Below are 18,504 nucleotides of genomic sequence, written 5' to 3' on the forward strand. Positions count from 1 at the left end.
TGGGTAAGGTTCCAGAAGTCTGGAGAAGCGCAAACATAGTATTTATCTTTAAAAAAGGGAACAAAGAGGAATAGTGGAATTATAGATTTTGATACCTGAAAAGATACTGGAACAAATTATTCAACAATAAATTTGCAAGCACCTGGAGGACAATAGGGTTATAAGGAATATAATATGACATGGGATCTGTCAAAACAAATCAAGCCAACCCAACCTAATTTCCTTCTTTGACAGGGTTACTGGCCTAGTGGATATCAGGAAGCAGTAGTTTTGATATATCTTGATTTTAGTAAGACTTTTGATATGATGTTCTTATAAGCAAACTAGCGAAGTGTAGTCTACATAAAATTAGTATAAGGTAGATGCACCACTGGTTGAAATACCATACTCTGCAAGTAGTTAACAATGGTTCACTGTCAAACTGGGGAGACATCTCTAGTGGAGGGTCACAGGGGTCAGCCCTGGGTCCAGCAGTATTCAATATTGTCATGAATTATTTGGATAATGGAGTGGAGAGTATGCTTATCAAATTTGCAGATGATACCAAGCTGGGAAGGCTGCATGCACTTTGAGGACAGGATTAGAACTCAAAAAAACCTTCACAAATTGGAGAATTGGTCTGAATTCAGCAAGATGAAATTCAATAACAGGTAACTTCAAAGAACTTCAATTGGGAAGGAAAAATCAAATGCACAACTAAAAATGGGGAATAACTGGCTGGGCATTAGTACTGCTGAAAAGGATCTGGGGTTGTAGTGGATCACATATTGAATGTGAGTCAATCCATGTTATGCAGCAGCGAAAAAGACTAATATCATTCTGAGGTGTATTAACAGGATTGTCGTATCTAAGATATGGGAGGTAAATGTCACACTCTACTCAGCATTCGTGAGGCCTCAGCTGGAGTACTGTGTCCATTTCTGGGCACCATACTTCAGGAAAGAGGTGGACAGATTGCAGAAGAGAGTTCAGAGGAGAGCAACAAAAATGAAAAAAGGTGTAGACCTTTTTCCTGACCTATGAGGAAAGGTTAAAAGAATTGGGCATGTTTAGTCTTAAGAAAAGAAGACCGAAGGGGGACCTAACTGTCGTGAAATATGTGAAGGGCTGCGATAAAGAGTTGTTCTTCATATGCAGTGAAGGTAGGACAAGAAGTAATGGGCTTAATCTGCAGAAGGGAGGTTTAGGTTAGATATTAGGAAAAGCTTTCTATAACTATAAGGGTAGTTAGTTCTCAAATAGGTTACCAAAGGAGGCTGTGAAATCCCCATCATTGGAGGTTTTTAAAAACAGGTTGGACAAACACCTGCCAGGGATGGTCTAAGGAGGTTTACTTGGTCCTGCCTCAGCACAGGGGGCTGGACTTGATGACTACTCAAGAAATGTCCTACATTTCTATGATTTTATAACTCCACCCTGCCGACTGGTGTACCACAGGCCCATATTAGGAAAATTTGAATAAATATGTTTATTTTGCATTGCATCCTAAATGTCTCCAGATTTATGCTTTAATGTCCTGCACAGAGGAAATGAATCAGGAGTGGTCAGCCCTCTACTGAGAATGTCTTCCACTATCCTTCACTAGGCATTCAGCCCTGGGGACAGATAGCTAGAGTATTCCAATGAGACAATGGCTGTGAAAAGGAGATAAAATCTCTGAGATAAGCAGGGGGAACCAACTTTATAGAAGATAACACTTCCAGGATATACACCCAGACTGGTAGCCATTACAGAGCACAAGTGTTGTGTTCACATTGGCCTGTCCTGTTAAAGATGTAGGTGGCTGCACTATGTATTTCAAAAGCAGCCCTCAGCAGAGCACATGATAGCAGTCCAACCTGAAGGTAACAAAAAGCATAAATAATTTTGACAAGGTGTTTAGCAGGGAGGCAGCGTTGCAATCTCTGTCCTAGCTGAAGATAGTGTAAGCTATTGGGGGCCATCATTGCCAGCCAGGAATCCAGCAACAGGGATGGATTCAAACACACCTGAACTACTAGGATAAAATACATACAGCTGACATCATTTCAGCTTTTGCTGCAGCTATGTAAAGGGTACACATCATTTTGCTCATTTGCCAATTAGCTTTTAGTTAACATCTAACATTTAGCAGTACTAAAATAAACACAGGTTTATGTTCATCTCTTGGATCCTGGTCTAAAGCCCACTGAAGTTAATGGGTGTCTTTTTGTTGAGAAAAACAGGTTTTGGATCAAGCCTTTGGATTCTGCCATTCACAGAGTATCTTGGTATATAAAAGCACTTAAAGTTGCACATATATGACATCAAGGTTTTCCATAGACAAACATCCATAGACATTTTCCCTCACAGTTTTCCTGGATGAGGCAAAGGTTTAATACTAAGATGAGGCATTTTATAACACTGAAGATTCAATTACTATAAGGGAGATAATTTATCAAGTGACATCTTGCCAACTGGGGTCACTTTACCCTGTGGTGCCAGAGCAAAATCATCCTGTAGTACCATGAAAATGGCTTCTGTCAGTGCCAGGCTCACAGGGTAACATAGTCTAGAGCATCAGGCAGAGAGAACGTAATTCTCTAACAAGTTTGCCATTAACAGCAGGTGCTAAATGAATTTTTTAAAAATCTGGGTTTACCCTGGTGGTTAATAATTTTCCACCATTCTCAAAATAAGGAGATGGTTTAGCTGGGGTATAATTATTATTTGTAATTGTTCGTGGAAACGTGGTAATAGGCAATGAAAGTTATACAGTCTAACAATCTTTGAAAATACACTGGCTAGGTATTTCTCCAAAGAACTAATTTTAAACATTTCCCATGCATGCAGTCCCCTCTGGTCTTTAAAATATATTTTCCATTAAGATGCAAATACCTTTTTACCCGGAGGAACTAGGTTTTGATTTGCTTTGACAAGGTGTGAAAGTGCTTTCTTTATGTTCTTTTCTTTCATGCTTTGCAGCACAGCAGATGGAAGAAAAGTCTCTAATCCCCATTCTTTTCTGCAATAAAAGGCATATTTTAATTTCACATTTCTGTGTCGATTATTTACCTAAGACTAGATGGTGGCTGTGATGCTGAGCAAATAAGTGCCTGAAAACACAGGGAGAACTGGTGAAGGTGCGAGCTTTCGATAACAGCTTATTTTCTGTACTCAGAGTACTTACTGTGTCATAGAAAAATAAGATGCTTTAACATTTGCGATGTGAGGCTCTTCCTACCACAGGGATTTTCCAGGGGATTTTCCAAGGGATTTTTAGAGTCTCAAAGATTCCTCTCAATTTTAATCTTTAGTTCCTCACCTCCAACCTTATGAATACATGCAGGAATGCGCACATAAACCAGAGTACCCACATTTTACATTTCTGTGAGGAACATTTCTTAAGGCACAATGGCAAGGGTTCACTTGCTCTGTTTTATTTGTTCTTTATTATGGTTTTTTAGACCCTATATTTCAAATTTCACCCACTATGAGCACATTGGGCCAAAGGTTGCACCAGCATAATGCATTTGGAGATACTGTGGCATGCAACAGTAAAGGATTAATCAGTGCAAGTTGGTAACTGCACCTCTCCCTCGAGGGACTTGTGTTGTGCTGACCGTCCGTCTGGATGGGGAGGGCTGTAAGTGTTGCCACCTCAAAAGTGAAGCAGAATCACTTTCAAGTTAGCCACAGGGCTCACATGAGGCTCTTAGCTCAATGCTCCGTGGTCTGTGCCAATCGCAGAGGAAGAATGGTTTAAAACTGGGGTGTTTCAGGGAGAGGCCATGTTGTTAAACGTGGTTTAATCAATAAAGGGCAAGTACTATACGAGAATTAAAAATGCACCGAAAACCCACAAAACCAAAATCAGGATACGCAGACAGACAGACACTGATCAAGCAACATGCAAAGACCTACAGACAATTCTGAACCTTTGTTTGTGAGGAATGCTGTATGTTCTATACTTACTCAATGTATTTGAGGGAAATTTTCTGAGTTTGCTTGGTGGTCACAGTTGCAATGTACATTTGTAAGGCAGCCAGCCGCAGAGCAATATCGTATTTCAGCTCAGGTCCAAACCGCTCCTGAACCACATCATTACAGCTCTGCCAAAGAACCAGTAGAGGGAGCACCAAGTTAAAAAGATCTTTGACTTAAAAAGTTAACCGTAAACAAGCTTTTACTGACTGATTTTTAAAAAGGCTGCATTATGGATTAACTCCTCACTGAAAGGTGGCATTACACTGAAGGTAAGCTCTGATGCTCAGATGTGTTGGGTATTCATGAAGATCTGGATACCTCAGAAGAATCCAGGTATCTGCCAAAGAGCAGATGGCATGTGGATTTTGATTCAAGCATGTTCTGCCTGCATCCTCGCTGTGTGCGCACCACCTTTCTCATCCTCCTCCTCCGAGAGATTTTCCGCAAATGACATTATAGGACAAGAAATGATTGCTGAGAAGTGCTGCTGGGTCACTTCAGCCTTCTAGAACTGAATCCTTTTTGGAAGGATGCCACAGCATTAGCACATAAGAGGCATTTTGGTGAGGGCTAGGAGGGACAGGGACTTTGCTGGAATATAAATACCCACACATTTCTCTGAATGTGGTGGTTTTAGGTAGTGTGTAACCAGTATGTTTAAAAACCAGGACTCCCCACTGCCCAATTTTTAATCTGTGAAAGCACAAATGAAAAAGTACATTAAAAGTTGCCATCTCCATGTTTTCTTAGCTTTTACAAAGACAGGTTATGTTTTTACTTACCTGTACATAGAGATATTCAAAAGCAACTGGATCTCTTCTTAAAAGGTCAATGGGATCCTTTGGGACGAAGCTGATTCTGAATAAACATCTCATCTTATGTGAGCTTGGCCTCTGGGTCACCTAGAAGAGTGCAATGATCACAATAGCACTTTGAAGCACTGATTTTGGAATGTTGTTCTTAGTTTTAGACACCTTAACCCTGATCCAGAGCCCACTGAAGTCAACAGAGAGACTTCCATTGATTTCACAATGGGTGTTGGATCAGACTCTTTATTAGGTGTGGCAAAATGAAAATTTAACTTTGTCTATCTTTAAATATGTATGTTTGTGGGACCAGGAGCAGTTGAAGCTTTATCAGAACTGCCCAAACACATCTAAATGTAAAAACAGTGGAATTTACTGACTAGGAAGCAGAATGAAAGTGCTAGATTCTTTCAGTGCAATGTGCAAATTGAAATGTTGGATTGTTCTCCACTGACAGTGAAGTTGTTCCATGAAAAAAGTGATTTCACTTTAATTGACTTTCACCGTATGACTTTTAAGTATTTGATCTTGCCAGGAACCAAAGAAATAGCTTAAAAAGGTGTTTGTATGTTTTTTTCTCAGTCACAGAATATGTGTTGACAGGGATTTGAAGAAACTCTTATTGAAAATTACTTTTTGAAAAAATAACAAAATGAGTGGTGGTTCCAGGAGAAGAAAAGCCTTATTTGGAAAAGGGATTTGATCCAATCACTATTAATCACTTTCTTTTAGCTATGTGATTCCAGATCAAGAGATTTCTCCCAAGACTTTTGCACTATATGATAATGATAGAGTCATCCACCACTTCAAGAGATAAACTTCTTTGCTTGATAGGCAGCATAAAACTTATTAAGAAAGTAACAGCAGGCTGAGGACATTTACATAGTAGCATCAAGCGGAGCTACCAAGTAGCTATGGGACAATCAGATGAAGTGGTCATTTTCCACTTCTGCTACAATAAAATATTGTCTGTAGCAAGAACATGATGGCGAATTTAAGTACTGGAGTTTTTACAGGAATTCCAGTGAAGAAAGCCATAGAATAATGCATAATACATGTAGTTCATTTAATTCTGCTAAATCTGGTTAGAAAATTAACAGTACTTTATAATCAAATTATTTCATTAATTGATTGACAGAAGCTGTGCTTAGCATTACAATCTTTTAAGGAATCACTCTCTTGCTCTAGCAATCTTCGTAATATATTGTAATTTGCTTTACATAAACTCTAAACCTTTAGATTTTCCTGCACTTTCTCTGTATCTCCTTTTCCAAATACCTAGGTATAGTATGTGGGTACAAATAAAAGTTCTGGGTGGGATTTTCTAAAGCCCCCTGCATTGGCCTAACTTTGCTCCCATTGATTTCAATGGAAACTTTACCATTGACTTCAAAGGGGGGAGCAGAGTGAGGCAAGTGCTGAGTGCATCGGAAAATCCCACACTCTTTGTATGAATTACACACAAAAAAATTATGTTAAAAGAATGTTAAGGTTGCAAAATCAAGCACTGAAAAGTTAGGAAATACCAGAATTAATTGTGCAGAGGCCTCCTTGTGCATATGCATTATGATACACTCTTTTATTACGTGATCAGAGGACTCTTGAGAATTTTAATTATTTTTCCATAGGACTCCTGAGATTTTTTTTTTAAAGTTGTGCTAAAAGAAGTGTGACATAACCAGACGGAAGACAGGTTCAACTGACACAGAAATATCTTGGTAACCAGTCAGGATGCAAAAGACTAAATCATAAGGATTTAAACAAGTTTTGATGAACTGAGTAAAGTTCTCTGGCCTGTTGCAATGGAACTTTTTAGCTGTTCAATAATGTTTATGAGTTGTATTATATATGATATGAAAAAGGATTTGATGCATATTTTCTGGCTATAAACATAGTCACTTATGAAATGTTATATATTTTGTAATGGGCTACCAAGAATCAAAATATGACGCCTAGATTTTAGACAAACTGACACGCCGGGAGAGTCATACTATTATAAACAATCACATGTAAATGCTGGTAGTGCTTCATTCAGTGTATGGGACTATAAATCTTAATTTATTCACTTAAATAATTAGAGGGATGGATAATTTACAGATTATCCAGTATCATTAATATCTACTTGCATGGATTATTACACAAACCTGAGCTAGAGTCTCCTGTTCATGTAGCAAGAGAAGTCTGGTTGCAGCTCCTTCAATACTCTGCTCCAGCATCAGTGAAAAGTGTTCAATACATTTGATGGAAAGCTTTTCTTGGAGTGTTAAGATGACATCCTAATTAAGAGAGGATTTATAAAATGTGATTAAATTCATGAAAGGCTTGGGGCCTGATTTTCCATTTGCTTGCAAATTGTGTAGTCATTTACACAAGTATAAAGTGGAAGTAAAATACTCCAAATAAGAATAGTTGTGTTTTACTCTCACTTTGCACAGTTGTAAACAATTATACAAGATACAAATAAGTGGAGAATAAGATCCTTTATGTTTAGGCTTCTCTGAGTTAAAGTCCAGACTTTTGGGACCAGATTTTTAGAACTGTGTGTGAAAAATGTGTGTGTGTATAAAATTACTGTGATGAATGGTCTTTTGTGGCAATTGAACGTGTAAATTATGTTCACAAAATTCTAAAACTGTATATCTCATGCAGATTCACCCTAGAAATAGGCAGTATCTCCCTCCAAAAGAGAGAACATAAACCTTTCCAACATTTCAAAGAGAGAACAACCAAGTCAAAGGGTGAAATGGGACTCAGCTCCCACAGATTTCAATAGATCAGAATAGATTTGTTCCTGTAGTGGAGGGATTAAAAAAAATAGTGCAGTCAAATCTCTTAGGAAATAGTAACATCCCTGCATTGTAGACCCATATTTATATATTTTTAAATGTCAACAAAAATGATATCTCTTAGACAGCATCTCCAGAGATAGAGATTTTGTTTTCTTTATAAAAGCGAGGCAAGTGGGGATTATAGCAAAAGTCTTTCACATTGACTTATATCTTAAAATAAGGGTGATCATTTCAAGTGTAATTGTTTCTAAAATTACAATTAAACATTAAATTGTCTAAATCCAGTCTTTATTTCACCCAAACTTGTTCATTTATCCCTAATTATTACTTTACTTTCTATTTTGATCTATAAAGCATATCTAGATCATTAACATCATTCGGCAATTATTTTTGTTTTGATAAGTGCAGTGAGAGACAGGAATACATAATAAAATCATTACAGAAATGTAGCTTCACGATATACTGGTGAAATAATTAAAGCATTTACATCCATCCCAATGATTGTTAGATATGCATTAGGGTCCAGATGGATAGGATTTACTAAAGAGACCATGATGAATAACAACTCAAGTACTTTAACAGAAATTAGGCCAAAAGTTGATTAGGCAGATTAATAAATCAATTAAACAATTTTCATGGAATAATAACAAATTGGTTCCAGGGTGGAGTGTGCCTGTCTCAGGAATTGGACAGCAGTCTGTAAACCTTAAAAAATAAGCCATGTCATTAAACAGTTGCAAGCTACCAATCTAAAGAATGTAAGTTAATATTATTACTATGTTGATAGAAGGAATTTAAAACCTACTCATTCAATCTACTCTTATTGACACTTCTAATTTGTGCTCAAAACACAAACAATGTAACAGTGATTTGAAGAGAGATGTTTGCAAAAGAGAAGTAATATGACACTGTGATGTGCACTGTTTACTAATTGCTTTTTTCTGAATATGCTAATAAGAGGTACATGTCCAATTATTAAAACCAGTCAACATTTTTCTCTTTAACCTGTATAGCACCTTATATTAATTCCTAACCAATCTTCCTCCAGTTCCCAGTACTTCATAATCAGCTAATCAAAATTTCTCTGCCTTTACTTCAGTAAAAATCTGTCCTTACCACTTGCAGCTGAAGAAAATAGAGGTCAGACTGACTGAACATATGAAATAATAATTATGAGAAACATGTTGATAAAATAAAATGAGAAAATTATTGAATAAACAGTTGTGATAGAATACATCAGGTGCTGAAGTGGAAAAAGAAAAGTCCCTCAAGTCACTCTTTCTTTACTTATATGATCCTCATCACCATAGTAGCTTGAAAACTCACCTGTGACTTTGACAGAGGGAAGTCATCCTGACAGAGCTTTCTCAGGTGCTGTGGAAGGAACTCCCACAGAAACTAAGAAACAGAAACTAAAACTATCACAAACCTCACCCCTTCCACTATAACTGCAAAGTGCATTTCTTTGACCTGGCCTTCTCTAACATAAACATGTAGCAATGTGTGTGTGTATGTGAAATCACCAAACAAAACACTCCACTGCACACGTGGGGGAACAAACACAACAGCTTTTACTCATGTTTCTTAATGCACTATTGGAAGGTGCTCAGATAGTACGGTAATGAGTGTGTTATAAGAAGCTAGCTAGAACTGAACAGAACAAGCTCTACTTCCTACTTGCATTAACGGTATGTCACAACTTCACCTTGTGATTTAGCCTCTCTATGAAATATGTTGTAGAAAAGGAGATAGTACGCTGACATGAACAATTTATTGTCAGAATAACCCTACATTAGCCTGTCCTGATTTCACTAGACTACAGGCTAGATGATATTCAATTAGCAACCAACATCTTAATCGTCTATCTTCTGACTTTGCTGACAAATCATGCTGGCATTTGGCAGAGTATCAAACCGTAGCAAGGTCCATGCATATTTAATTAAATTGCAGTCACATTAAAATTATCACCTCTATTTTTGCTTCATTGATACTTCATTATGCTTTTATTGGCAGAAAGAGCAGATCTTATTACTTCTTTACTACCCACATCTATGAAGCCAGCCATGAAGGAACATGATGGTCCAGATTCAAGCTCAACTTCTGAGCATCTTCTATTACAAAGGCTTTGCAGAATGCTTTAATGGCATCCTTTCAGTGTATGATATGAGGTTTGGTGGAGTAGCCTACCTTTATTGAAGTACTGCAGTCAAAACGGAAAGATTTGGTTTGCCCATTTTCAAGATATACCTTCAGTACATTTGGCATGAAAAGAAGTGAATTGTCCTTAACTGTTTCCTGTTGAACAGATCAGTGAATTAGATTACAACCTCACTTTGCACACAACAAGAAGAACCTAAATTTTATTCTATAGGGAAAAAGAGCATACAGCAGGGAAGGCTGGTGACATCTAAAAATGGGTATGCTGGATTCACAACCCAAAGCAAAATTAGCAATGCCTCGCCTCAGGAAACTCCAGTGATATGCAGTATAGCTGCATGCGATAGACCCACCAGTGGTTAGGTTGCATGTCCACAGTGCTGAAACTATGGTACTAGCATTAGATTTTCTCATCTGTAATTGATAAATCTGATGATAAAAAATGCCTACTATAATGAAAGTTCTGTCCTCATTTACAGCATAAATCTGTATTTTCATGTGGAAATGATTTAGTTCATGAAAACGACAATATAATTTCTCTAGGATAAAACTAGTCACGTGGATTTTCATCATAGAAGGAAGCTTTTTTCTTTTAATAAAAAAATTGAAATAAATAAAAGAAAAAAGCTTCATTTGTTTGTTTTTAAGTGATAAGAATGCAGCACAAAATCCCTGGAAATTTACCAGTTTTGACTGTCTTTTTGCACCCCTGCTCTGTTTTCTACAATAATATTCTGAAAGAAAATGTGATTTATGTAGATGCAGTTAGAAAATACCTATTTGGGGACTATTTTCATATTGCTGTAAAGTTATATTGTATAACAGGCCAAGACAAAAGCTGATCTCTCATGCTGTGATATTAAACACATATGGTGAAATTGACTGAAGTCCAGGACCTCCATGGTAGCATTCTCTGAAATGCTTCCAGTTCCATACGCAGGGCCAGTTAGACAGGCAGAACTGCAGGGTCTCAATGCATGGATGAGACAATGGTGTAGGGAGGAGGGGTTTAGATTTATTAGGCACTGAGGAACCTTTTGGGAAATGGGGAGCCTATAAAGAAAGGATGGGCTCCACCTAAACCAAAATGGAACTGGATTGCTGGCATGTAAAAAAAAAAGGTTGCAGAAAAGTTTTTAAACTAAGGACTGGGGGAAAGCTAACAGGTACAGATGAGCACGTGGTTCGAATGGAAACATCCATCGGGGAGGATCTTTTAATGGGGATTTTGTATATCCTAGTAAGGAGGAGAGGATGGCAGGGGATAAAATATGGGTAGGATCTGATGAGAAACAGTCAAATGAAAAAGAGTCGTGTTCAATTACATCACATAATGGCAGACAGCTAAAAAGTGACCATTTTTTTAAGTGCTTATATACAAATGCTGGAAGTCTAAATACTAAGATGAGTGAACTTGAGTGCCTCATATTAAATGAGAATATTGATATAATAGGCATCACAGAAACATGGTGGAATGAGGATAATAAATGGGACACAGTAATACTAGGGTACAAAATATATCGGAAGGACAGAATAGGTTGTACTGGTGTGGGAGTGGCACTATATGTGAAAGAAAGCATAGAGTCAAATGAAATAAAAATCTTAAATTTACCAAACTGTGCCATATAATCTCTATGGAAAGTAATTCCATGCTTGAATAATAAGAATATAGCAAGTAGTGATATACTACCGTGCACCTGATCAGGTTGATGATAGTGACCGTGAAATGCTTAGAGAGATTAGAAAGACTATAAAAATAAAAACCTTGATAATAATGAGGGATTTCAACTATCCCCATATTGACTGGGTACATGTCACCTCAGGACGGGATGCAGAGATGCACCTTAAATGACTGCTTTTTGCACCAGCTAGTCCTGGAATCTGCAAGAGGAGAGGTAATTCTTTATTTAGACCTAAGTAGATCTGATCCAAGAGGTGAATATAGCTGAACTGCCTGGTAATAGTGACCATAACAAATTAAATTTAACATCCGTGTGGAGAGGGAAAACACCAAAGCAGCACACCACGGTCATGTTTAATTTCAGAATGGGGAACTACACAAAAACAAAGAAATTAAACAGAAATTAAAAGGTACAGTGCCAAAAGTGAAAATACCTGCAAGCTGCATGGACACTTTTAAAAAATATCATAATAGAAGCTCAATTTAAATGTATACCCCACATTAAAAAACATTGTAAGAGGACCAAAAAAGTGCCACCATGGCTAAACAACAAAGTAAAGGAAGCAGAGTCAAAAAAGGCATCCTTTGAAAAATGGAAATTAAATCCTATTGACGAAAATAGAAAGGAGCTTAAACTCTGGAAAGTGAAGTGTAAAAATATAATTAGGAAGGCGAAAAAAGAATTTGAAGAACAGCTAGCCAAAGACTAAACAAGTAAGAGCAAAAATTTTGTTAAGAATGTCAGAATCAGGAAGCCTGCTAAACAACCAATGGGACCACTGGAAGATCGAGATGCTAAAGGAGCACTTAAGGAAGATAAGGCTATTGCAGAAAAACTTAATGAATTCTTTGGATTGGTCTTCATGGCTGAGGATGTGAGGTTGATTCCCACACCTGAGCCATTCTTTTTAGGTGATAAATCTGAGTAACTGTCCTAGACTGATGTATCATTAGAGGAGATTTTGGAACAAATATATAAACTAAACTGTAATAAGTCACCAGGATTAAATGGTAGCCATCCAAATGTGAAATTGCAGAACTACTAACTGTGGTACGTAACCTATCATTTAAATGACCTTCTGTACCAGCTGGCTGAAGGATAGCTAAAATGACACCAATTTTTAAAAAAGATTCCAGAGGCGATTCCTGCAATTACAGACCGGTAAGCCTAACTCCAGTACCAGTCAAATTGGTTGAAACTAATACAACTTGTTGGGGCAGAGTCAACATGGTGTTTGTAAAGGGAAATCATGCCTCAACAATCCACTAGAATTCTTTGAGGGAGTCAACAAGCATGTGTACAAGGGTGATCCAGTGGATATAGTGTACTTAAATTTTCAGAAAGCCTTTGACAAGGTCCCTCACTGAAGGCTCTTCAGCAAAGTAAACGGTCATGGCATAAGAGGGAAGGTTGTCTCCTGGATCAGTAACTGGTTAAAAGATAGGAAACAAAGCGTAGGAATAATGGTCAGTTTTTAGAATGGAGAGGGGTACATAATTCTGTTCCCCAGAGGTCTGTATTGGGACCGGTACTGTTTAACATATTCATAAATGATCTGGAAAAAGGGGTCAGTGGTGAGATGGCAAAATTTGCAGATGATACAAAAGTACTCAAGATAGTTAAGACCAAAGCAGGCTGGAAGAGTTACAAAGGGATCTCTCAAAACTGGGTGACTGGGCAACAAAATGGCAGATGAAATTCAATGTTGGTAAGTGCAAAGTAATGCACATTGGAAAACATAATCCCAACTATACATATAAAATGATGGGGTCCAAATTAGCTGTTACCACTCAAGAGATCTTGGAGTCATTGTGGATAGTTCTCTGAAAACAATGTGCAGTGGCAGTCAAGAAAGCTAGCAGAAAGTTGGAAATAATTAGGAAAAGGATAGATAATAAGACAGAAAATATCATATTGCCTCTTTATAAATCCATGGCGCACACACATCTTGAAAACAGTATGCAGATCTGGTCACCCATCTCAAAAAAGATATATTGGAATTGGAAAAGGTACAGAAAAGGGCAACTAAAATGAGTAGGGGTATGGAAAAGCTTCCATATGAAGAGAGATTAATAAGACTGGGACTTTTCAGCTTTGAAAAGAGATGACGAAGGGAGATATGACAGAGGTCTATAAAATCATGACTGGTGTGGAGAAAGTAAATAAGGAAGTGTTATTTACTCCTTCTCATAACACAAAAACTAGGAGTCACCAAATGAAATTAATAGACAGCAGATTTAAAACAAACAAAAGAAAGTATTTGTTCACAGAACTCAGTCAACCTGTGGAACTCCTTGCCAGACGATTCTGTGAAGGCCAAGACTACAACAGAGTTCAAAAAAGAACTAGATAAGTTCATGGAGCATAGGTCCATCAATGTCTGTTAGCCAGGAGAGGCAGGGATTGCTGTTTGCCAGAGGCTGGGAATTGCTGATGGAATGGATCACTTGATGATGACCGGTTCTGTTCGTTCATTCTCTCTGAAGCACCTGGCATGGCCACTGTCAGAAGACTGGATGGATGGATCATTGGTCTGACCCAGTATGGCCGTTCTTATGTACTTAAATTCATCCCTGGTGTATCTTCACTGACTTCGCTAAAGATGCATCAGGGATAAAATTGGTCAACACTTCTTTCTGCAATATGTAGCTGTGAGGGTTGGTGCCAAACAGATCTGGATGATCTGGACCCAGAATACAGATCTGGATTCTGAACTAGCACTGAGTGAATAAATGATTTTTCTGTTTGGTAGCTGGCAGGAGAAAAAATTCAGAAAAAATATGGTTAATTTCAAACTGAAATTGAATTGTTTTGGTTTTTTTTCCTCAGTCAAATGAAAAAAATTTCATTTGGGTTGACCAAAAATTTTTGAATTTTTTTTAAATAATATTTTATAAATGAACTGTGTAGTCTAAACAATGTTTAGTTTCAAAATGTCAATTCAAAGTGACATTTCATATAGAAAATGTTGTTTCAAAACAAAATGTAAAAACAGTTCATTTAGAAAATGTGGAAATGAACCGTTTCAGCTTCAGAATCATTTCCCTCTTTATTTATTTGGCCAAAACTATTCACAAACTGATGAATATTTTCAGTTGTCCTGCATTTTGTCTGCAGTTGTCTGTGCATTTTTTGGAAATTTACTATTCAACTGAAAAATTTTGCTCAACTCTATTCTGATCACCTACACTTTAAGGGTGTTTAAATGTGGGGTTTTGGTATAGGCACATCCAAAGTCATTTTTCACCAGCAAGTGGCACGTATTCCTATCACCTAAAGCTAGTCCAGAAACCTAAACATCTTGTAAAATAATATTTCATCAGACAAGTTAAGGAAAGTAGTTTTTAGGAACTAGACAGCTACATGCATATAAGAGAATACGATTATTTAAGAATCTAGCTTTGTTTACTTGAACTATATTAGTAAAGGTTGATGTTACATGTTACGGCTGTGATGCTGCGTGAATATATTATTTTCCTGTTTACTGTACCCTGAAACAAATAAAATCTTTACATTAAAACTGAAAAACAAAAATTTCTCTTTGATTACAGATTACTATCTAATTTACCATATTTTTAATCTACAGATTATATTACAGAATTCCTACGGAGTTAGAGTCAGACTGTTGTGTAGTCTCATCAATGTGTTGCTGGCAATGAAGTGCAAGTATTATCATTCACAAACAATAATGTGTATTGCTAGTTTCTATTGGGTCTGGGAAGGGGATTACAATGTTAAAAGGAAATTTGATTTATTCATGGGGTGGGGGAACAGAAGGTGATTATTGGTTTGTCAAAATGAAATTGCCGATTAACAAAATGAAAATTAAGAGTTTGCTCTGTGTATATAAAAAACTCAGAAAAAGACATAAATGAATCACTATCTTCTGGCAATTTATAAATTACCAGGAGTTCATCTTTAAAAAGCTGGGACTTTAGAAGAAGGGCTGACTTTGCCTGGCGGCAAGGTAGAGAAAGAATGACCCAAGGTAGATAAACCGAATTTTAAAGAGATCTTTAAATTAGTGTTAATCTGTTTTCCTAACATACAATTTCACCAGAGTTTACAGGTCTTCCAGTTTAAAAATTGCCTTTAAAACAGCAACAAAAACCTCAATAACTCTATAGAAAGAAAAACAAATCATGTGCTAAATTAAGATATGAACCACATGAACTGTAGTCCAACTGGAGTTTTTAATTTTATTTTTTATAAAAGGCCAACGATTTTGTAGTACTCTTGGCCTTATTAATAGCCTTTAATTTATTTAGATATTTTAAAATGTGCCTCTCCAAAGCTTGAGAAACAGCAAAACGTCTACTATATTTTCTACAAGAGTACCAAAGTTGTGCTTACCGTAAATTTTTCTCCCTTTAGAGCTTTATAGAGTGTCTTTGACTGAAACTGTCTCTTTCCTTTTTCAAATTAAAGTGGGTTGGTACTCACCGAAATCTGGCCATTGATAATGACTTCTTCTGAGAACCGCACTTTGACTGGGTTGGACTTCAATCTTGCCTTTTTTGCAGCACTGATAAATGCTGATTTAGGAGACTGGAAGAAATAAATAAAATGTATCGTATAATTCTCAAAGCATAACCTATCCTTTTTGCCTCAGTGACCTATACTCTCTGTTTTCTCGTATGTCAGGTACTCGAGGTATATGACAATATGCTCTGTGCATTCTTAATTGAATAATGGAAATTAAAGCAAATCATAGTATTCCTGGAGGCATGGAAAAATTAAGCAGACATAGACAATGCAATGAAAGATTGCAGCTTATTCAGCAACCAGACCGGAGCAACATGAAATGCTCACACAGTCACTGGGAACTCCTCATGGGGCTTTTTCATTGATTGCTGTCAACCATGCTTGTTTGCATGAGTGAGCCCGGATCAGTGACCAGTAGGTGACCCTTCATTCAAATACCGAATGGAAAACTTCTGTACTGTTTAATGCTGCACTATATAGACTTATACACACACACAGTCTCAGAAAGTTTTGAAATCAAAGTAGCATCATGATATTGCTATTTCCACTTCCAGACCAGCACCACCATAAAGAACATGCCAACTAGCAGCCTTGCCCTGCTTGGTAGTGACTTGGTAGTGATGCACCAGAAGCTAACAAGACTCCATACCTAAGACAGCTGTCACCACTGTCATGGTTACAAGATATGCTGTGCTTTAGATCCCTTTTAGTCCCTCTCAAATGTAACTCTTTGGTCACAGGTTTTGCTACGTGTACTCTTCTCTGGGTGGAACCATGCGTCCCTACCACTCCTAGATTGGATCTCTTGGTAACAGCCCAGCCCCCCATTTCCCAACAGTGTTAACACAACATGCCCAACTGTGTTTGGCACTGTAAGGCCTTTTCCACTGGGGACCTGTAACTTAAAGTGACTCACAAAATCTTCAAACCAAAGCATTATTTATTCACCCAAAGGTACATCGAATACAGAGTAAAGGGTTAAAACAATAAAGACCTATATATTTATTTCCCCTTATGTAAATCTTAGTCTTTCCTTGTGAGCTTTGGTAAATTCCATTGAGCCCAGTTACCTCCATTTCTGGATTGTGAGAAGCAGCTTCTTCTACTGCAGCACGTTCTCTGAATCTCCCTCTCTGTGTCTCCTTGCATCCCTGTCAATGCTCACTGGGACTCCCTGGGCAGTCCCCTTTCTTCCCTCTGCCAGCATCATTAAGGTATTAGTATCCCTTTGATCCTAAGTTTGGCCTAGGAAGAATAAACTTTGCTAGCCTAGCTGGAACTAAGCCACAGGTATTCCCCAATTAATACCTTTCCCATTGTTTCTCTAACACCCCTTGGCATTCTCTACAATGGTACCTTACCTTTGCCATTATTTCATTTCCTCTTGGTTTTCCCCTTATGACTCCTTTGGCAGGATAATATCATGTAGATATACTGAGGTGCACATGATATTTAAAAAAAACAAAACAGAGATTTCTCTCATTTTCCTGGTTTTGGAAACTGGTACATAATTATAGTTTATCACTGACCCTGATTCAGGCATCCTCTAGTCTACTTTTGCCTATTGCACTCCCCACCAAGTTCACACAAGGCCAAATGTTCAGTCGTTAATCAAGAAAAGTTCTCTTTGAACATTGGGAGTTTTGACTGACTATGGCTGGATGAATTGGTCCATTTTTAACAACAAATTACTTCTGCACAAAAAAAAAAAAAAAAAAAAAAAAGGAAAGGTTTCCACTTTCAGTAGCAGTAGGAAAGTCGTGTTAATTTGAGATCAGTAGCAAACTTAGAGATCCTGGGTGAGATTTTCAAAAGCACTCAGCATTCTGCCATTGACTTGAATGGGCCTTGGATTTCACCCCTGACTTCAATAGTTGAGTTAGGCCAATGGTGAGCATATCTGAAAATCCCATCCCTAGATATTGAAGAGTTATTTCATTAACTCAGTAGAGGGTGTGTGTGTGAGTGAGTGAGTGAGTGAGTGAGAGAGAATTAGTGTGTGAATGGGTTGATAGCTCTGGAATAAATTATCTATTTTCCACACACAAAGTACAGTAATGGATAATTTCAACAGGCTCTGTCATTATGCCTTGAACCTTGCACCAGGAATGCCAACTGCTAAGAGGAGTTAGTTCAGCCTCCATGTTTTTCTAGTCCTTGGCCTTTGTTAAGACTGATTAAAATTTATTTTCTGTGATGTAGACACCTGGCTTCTAGAAACTGGATTGACATCAGAAACTCAGGCTACTGAATAGCCATTAGGTGGTAATAACTGCGGCAGCTATGGATGACCAAACACAAACTGGATGCATTAGGAGTGAAAGACTGTATTCTATTAGTAAATGATAGGGCCATCCCAGTTCACTGAATCCAAACTTGAGCCACAAGTGTCTCCATTCCTCACATTCACAGATCATGCTTATCCACCCTTTTTCTGACAGCTTTGACTGCAAATTGCATACCAGAAATGTTACATGATAGGAAGTTCCTAGGTAAGACTAAATTGGAATGAGTTACAAAAACCAGTGAGGACTGTTAAATAATGCACTTGAAACATGGACCCAGAAAACAACAAAATGTGTTCAGTTTAGAAAAATGCAAGTTAATGCATCTGGGGAAAGATAATCCAAAATGCACACA

General features: G+C 37.5%; 1 protein-coding gene across 1 annotated transcript in view; it reads right to left on the reverse strand.

Moving 5' to 3' along the window:
* FRMPD4 (FERM and PDZ domain containing 4) overlaps positions 1-18,504 on the reverse strand; it is a 156,233-nt gene that overhangs the window by 13,146 nt on the left and 124,583 nt on the right. Inside the window, exons 5-10 of the mRNA XM_067566137.1 lie at positions 15,823-15,927; positions 9,728-9,835; positions 6,896-7,027; positions 4,728-4,847; positions 3,934-4,070; positions 2,857-2,983 (exon numbers count right to left, since the gene is read on the reverse strand). Of these exons, the coding sequence (XP_067422238.1) occupies positions 2,857-2,983; positions 3,934-4,070; positions 4,728-4,847; positions 6,896-7,027; positions 9,728-9,835; positions 15,823-15,927 (729 nt within the window). The remainder of the gene's footprint in view (positions 1-2,856; positions 2,984-3,933; positions 4,071-4,727; positions 4,848-6,895; positions 7,028-9,727; positions 9,836-15,822; positions 15,928-18,504) is intronic.

This window comes from Emydura macquarii, unplaced genomic scaffold, assembly GCF_026122565.2.
Source record: "Emydura macquarii macquarii isolate MOO-44397 ecotype Brisbane River unplaced genomic scaffold, CSIRO-AGI_Emac_v2 contig_2734, whole genome shotgun sequence".
Taxonomy (NCBI): domain Eukaryota; kingdom Metazoa; phylum Chordata; order Testudines; family Chelidae; genus Emydura; species Emydura macquarii.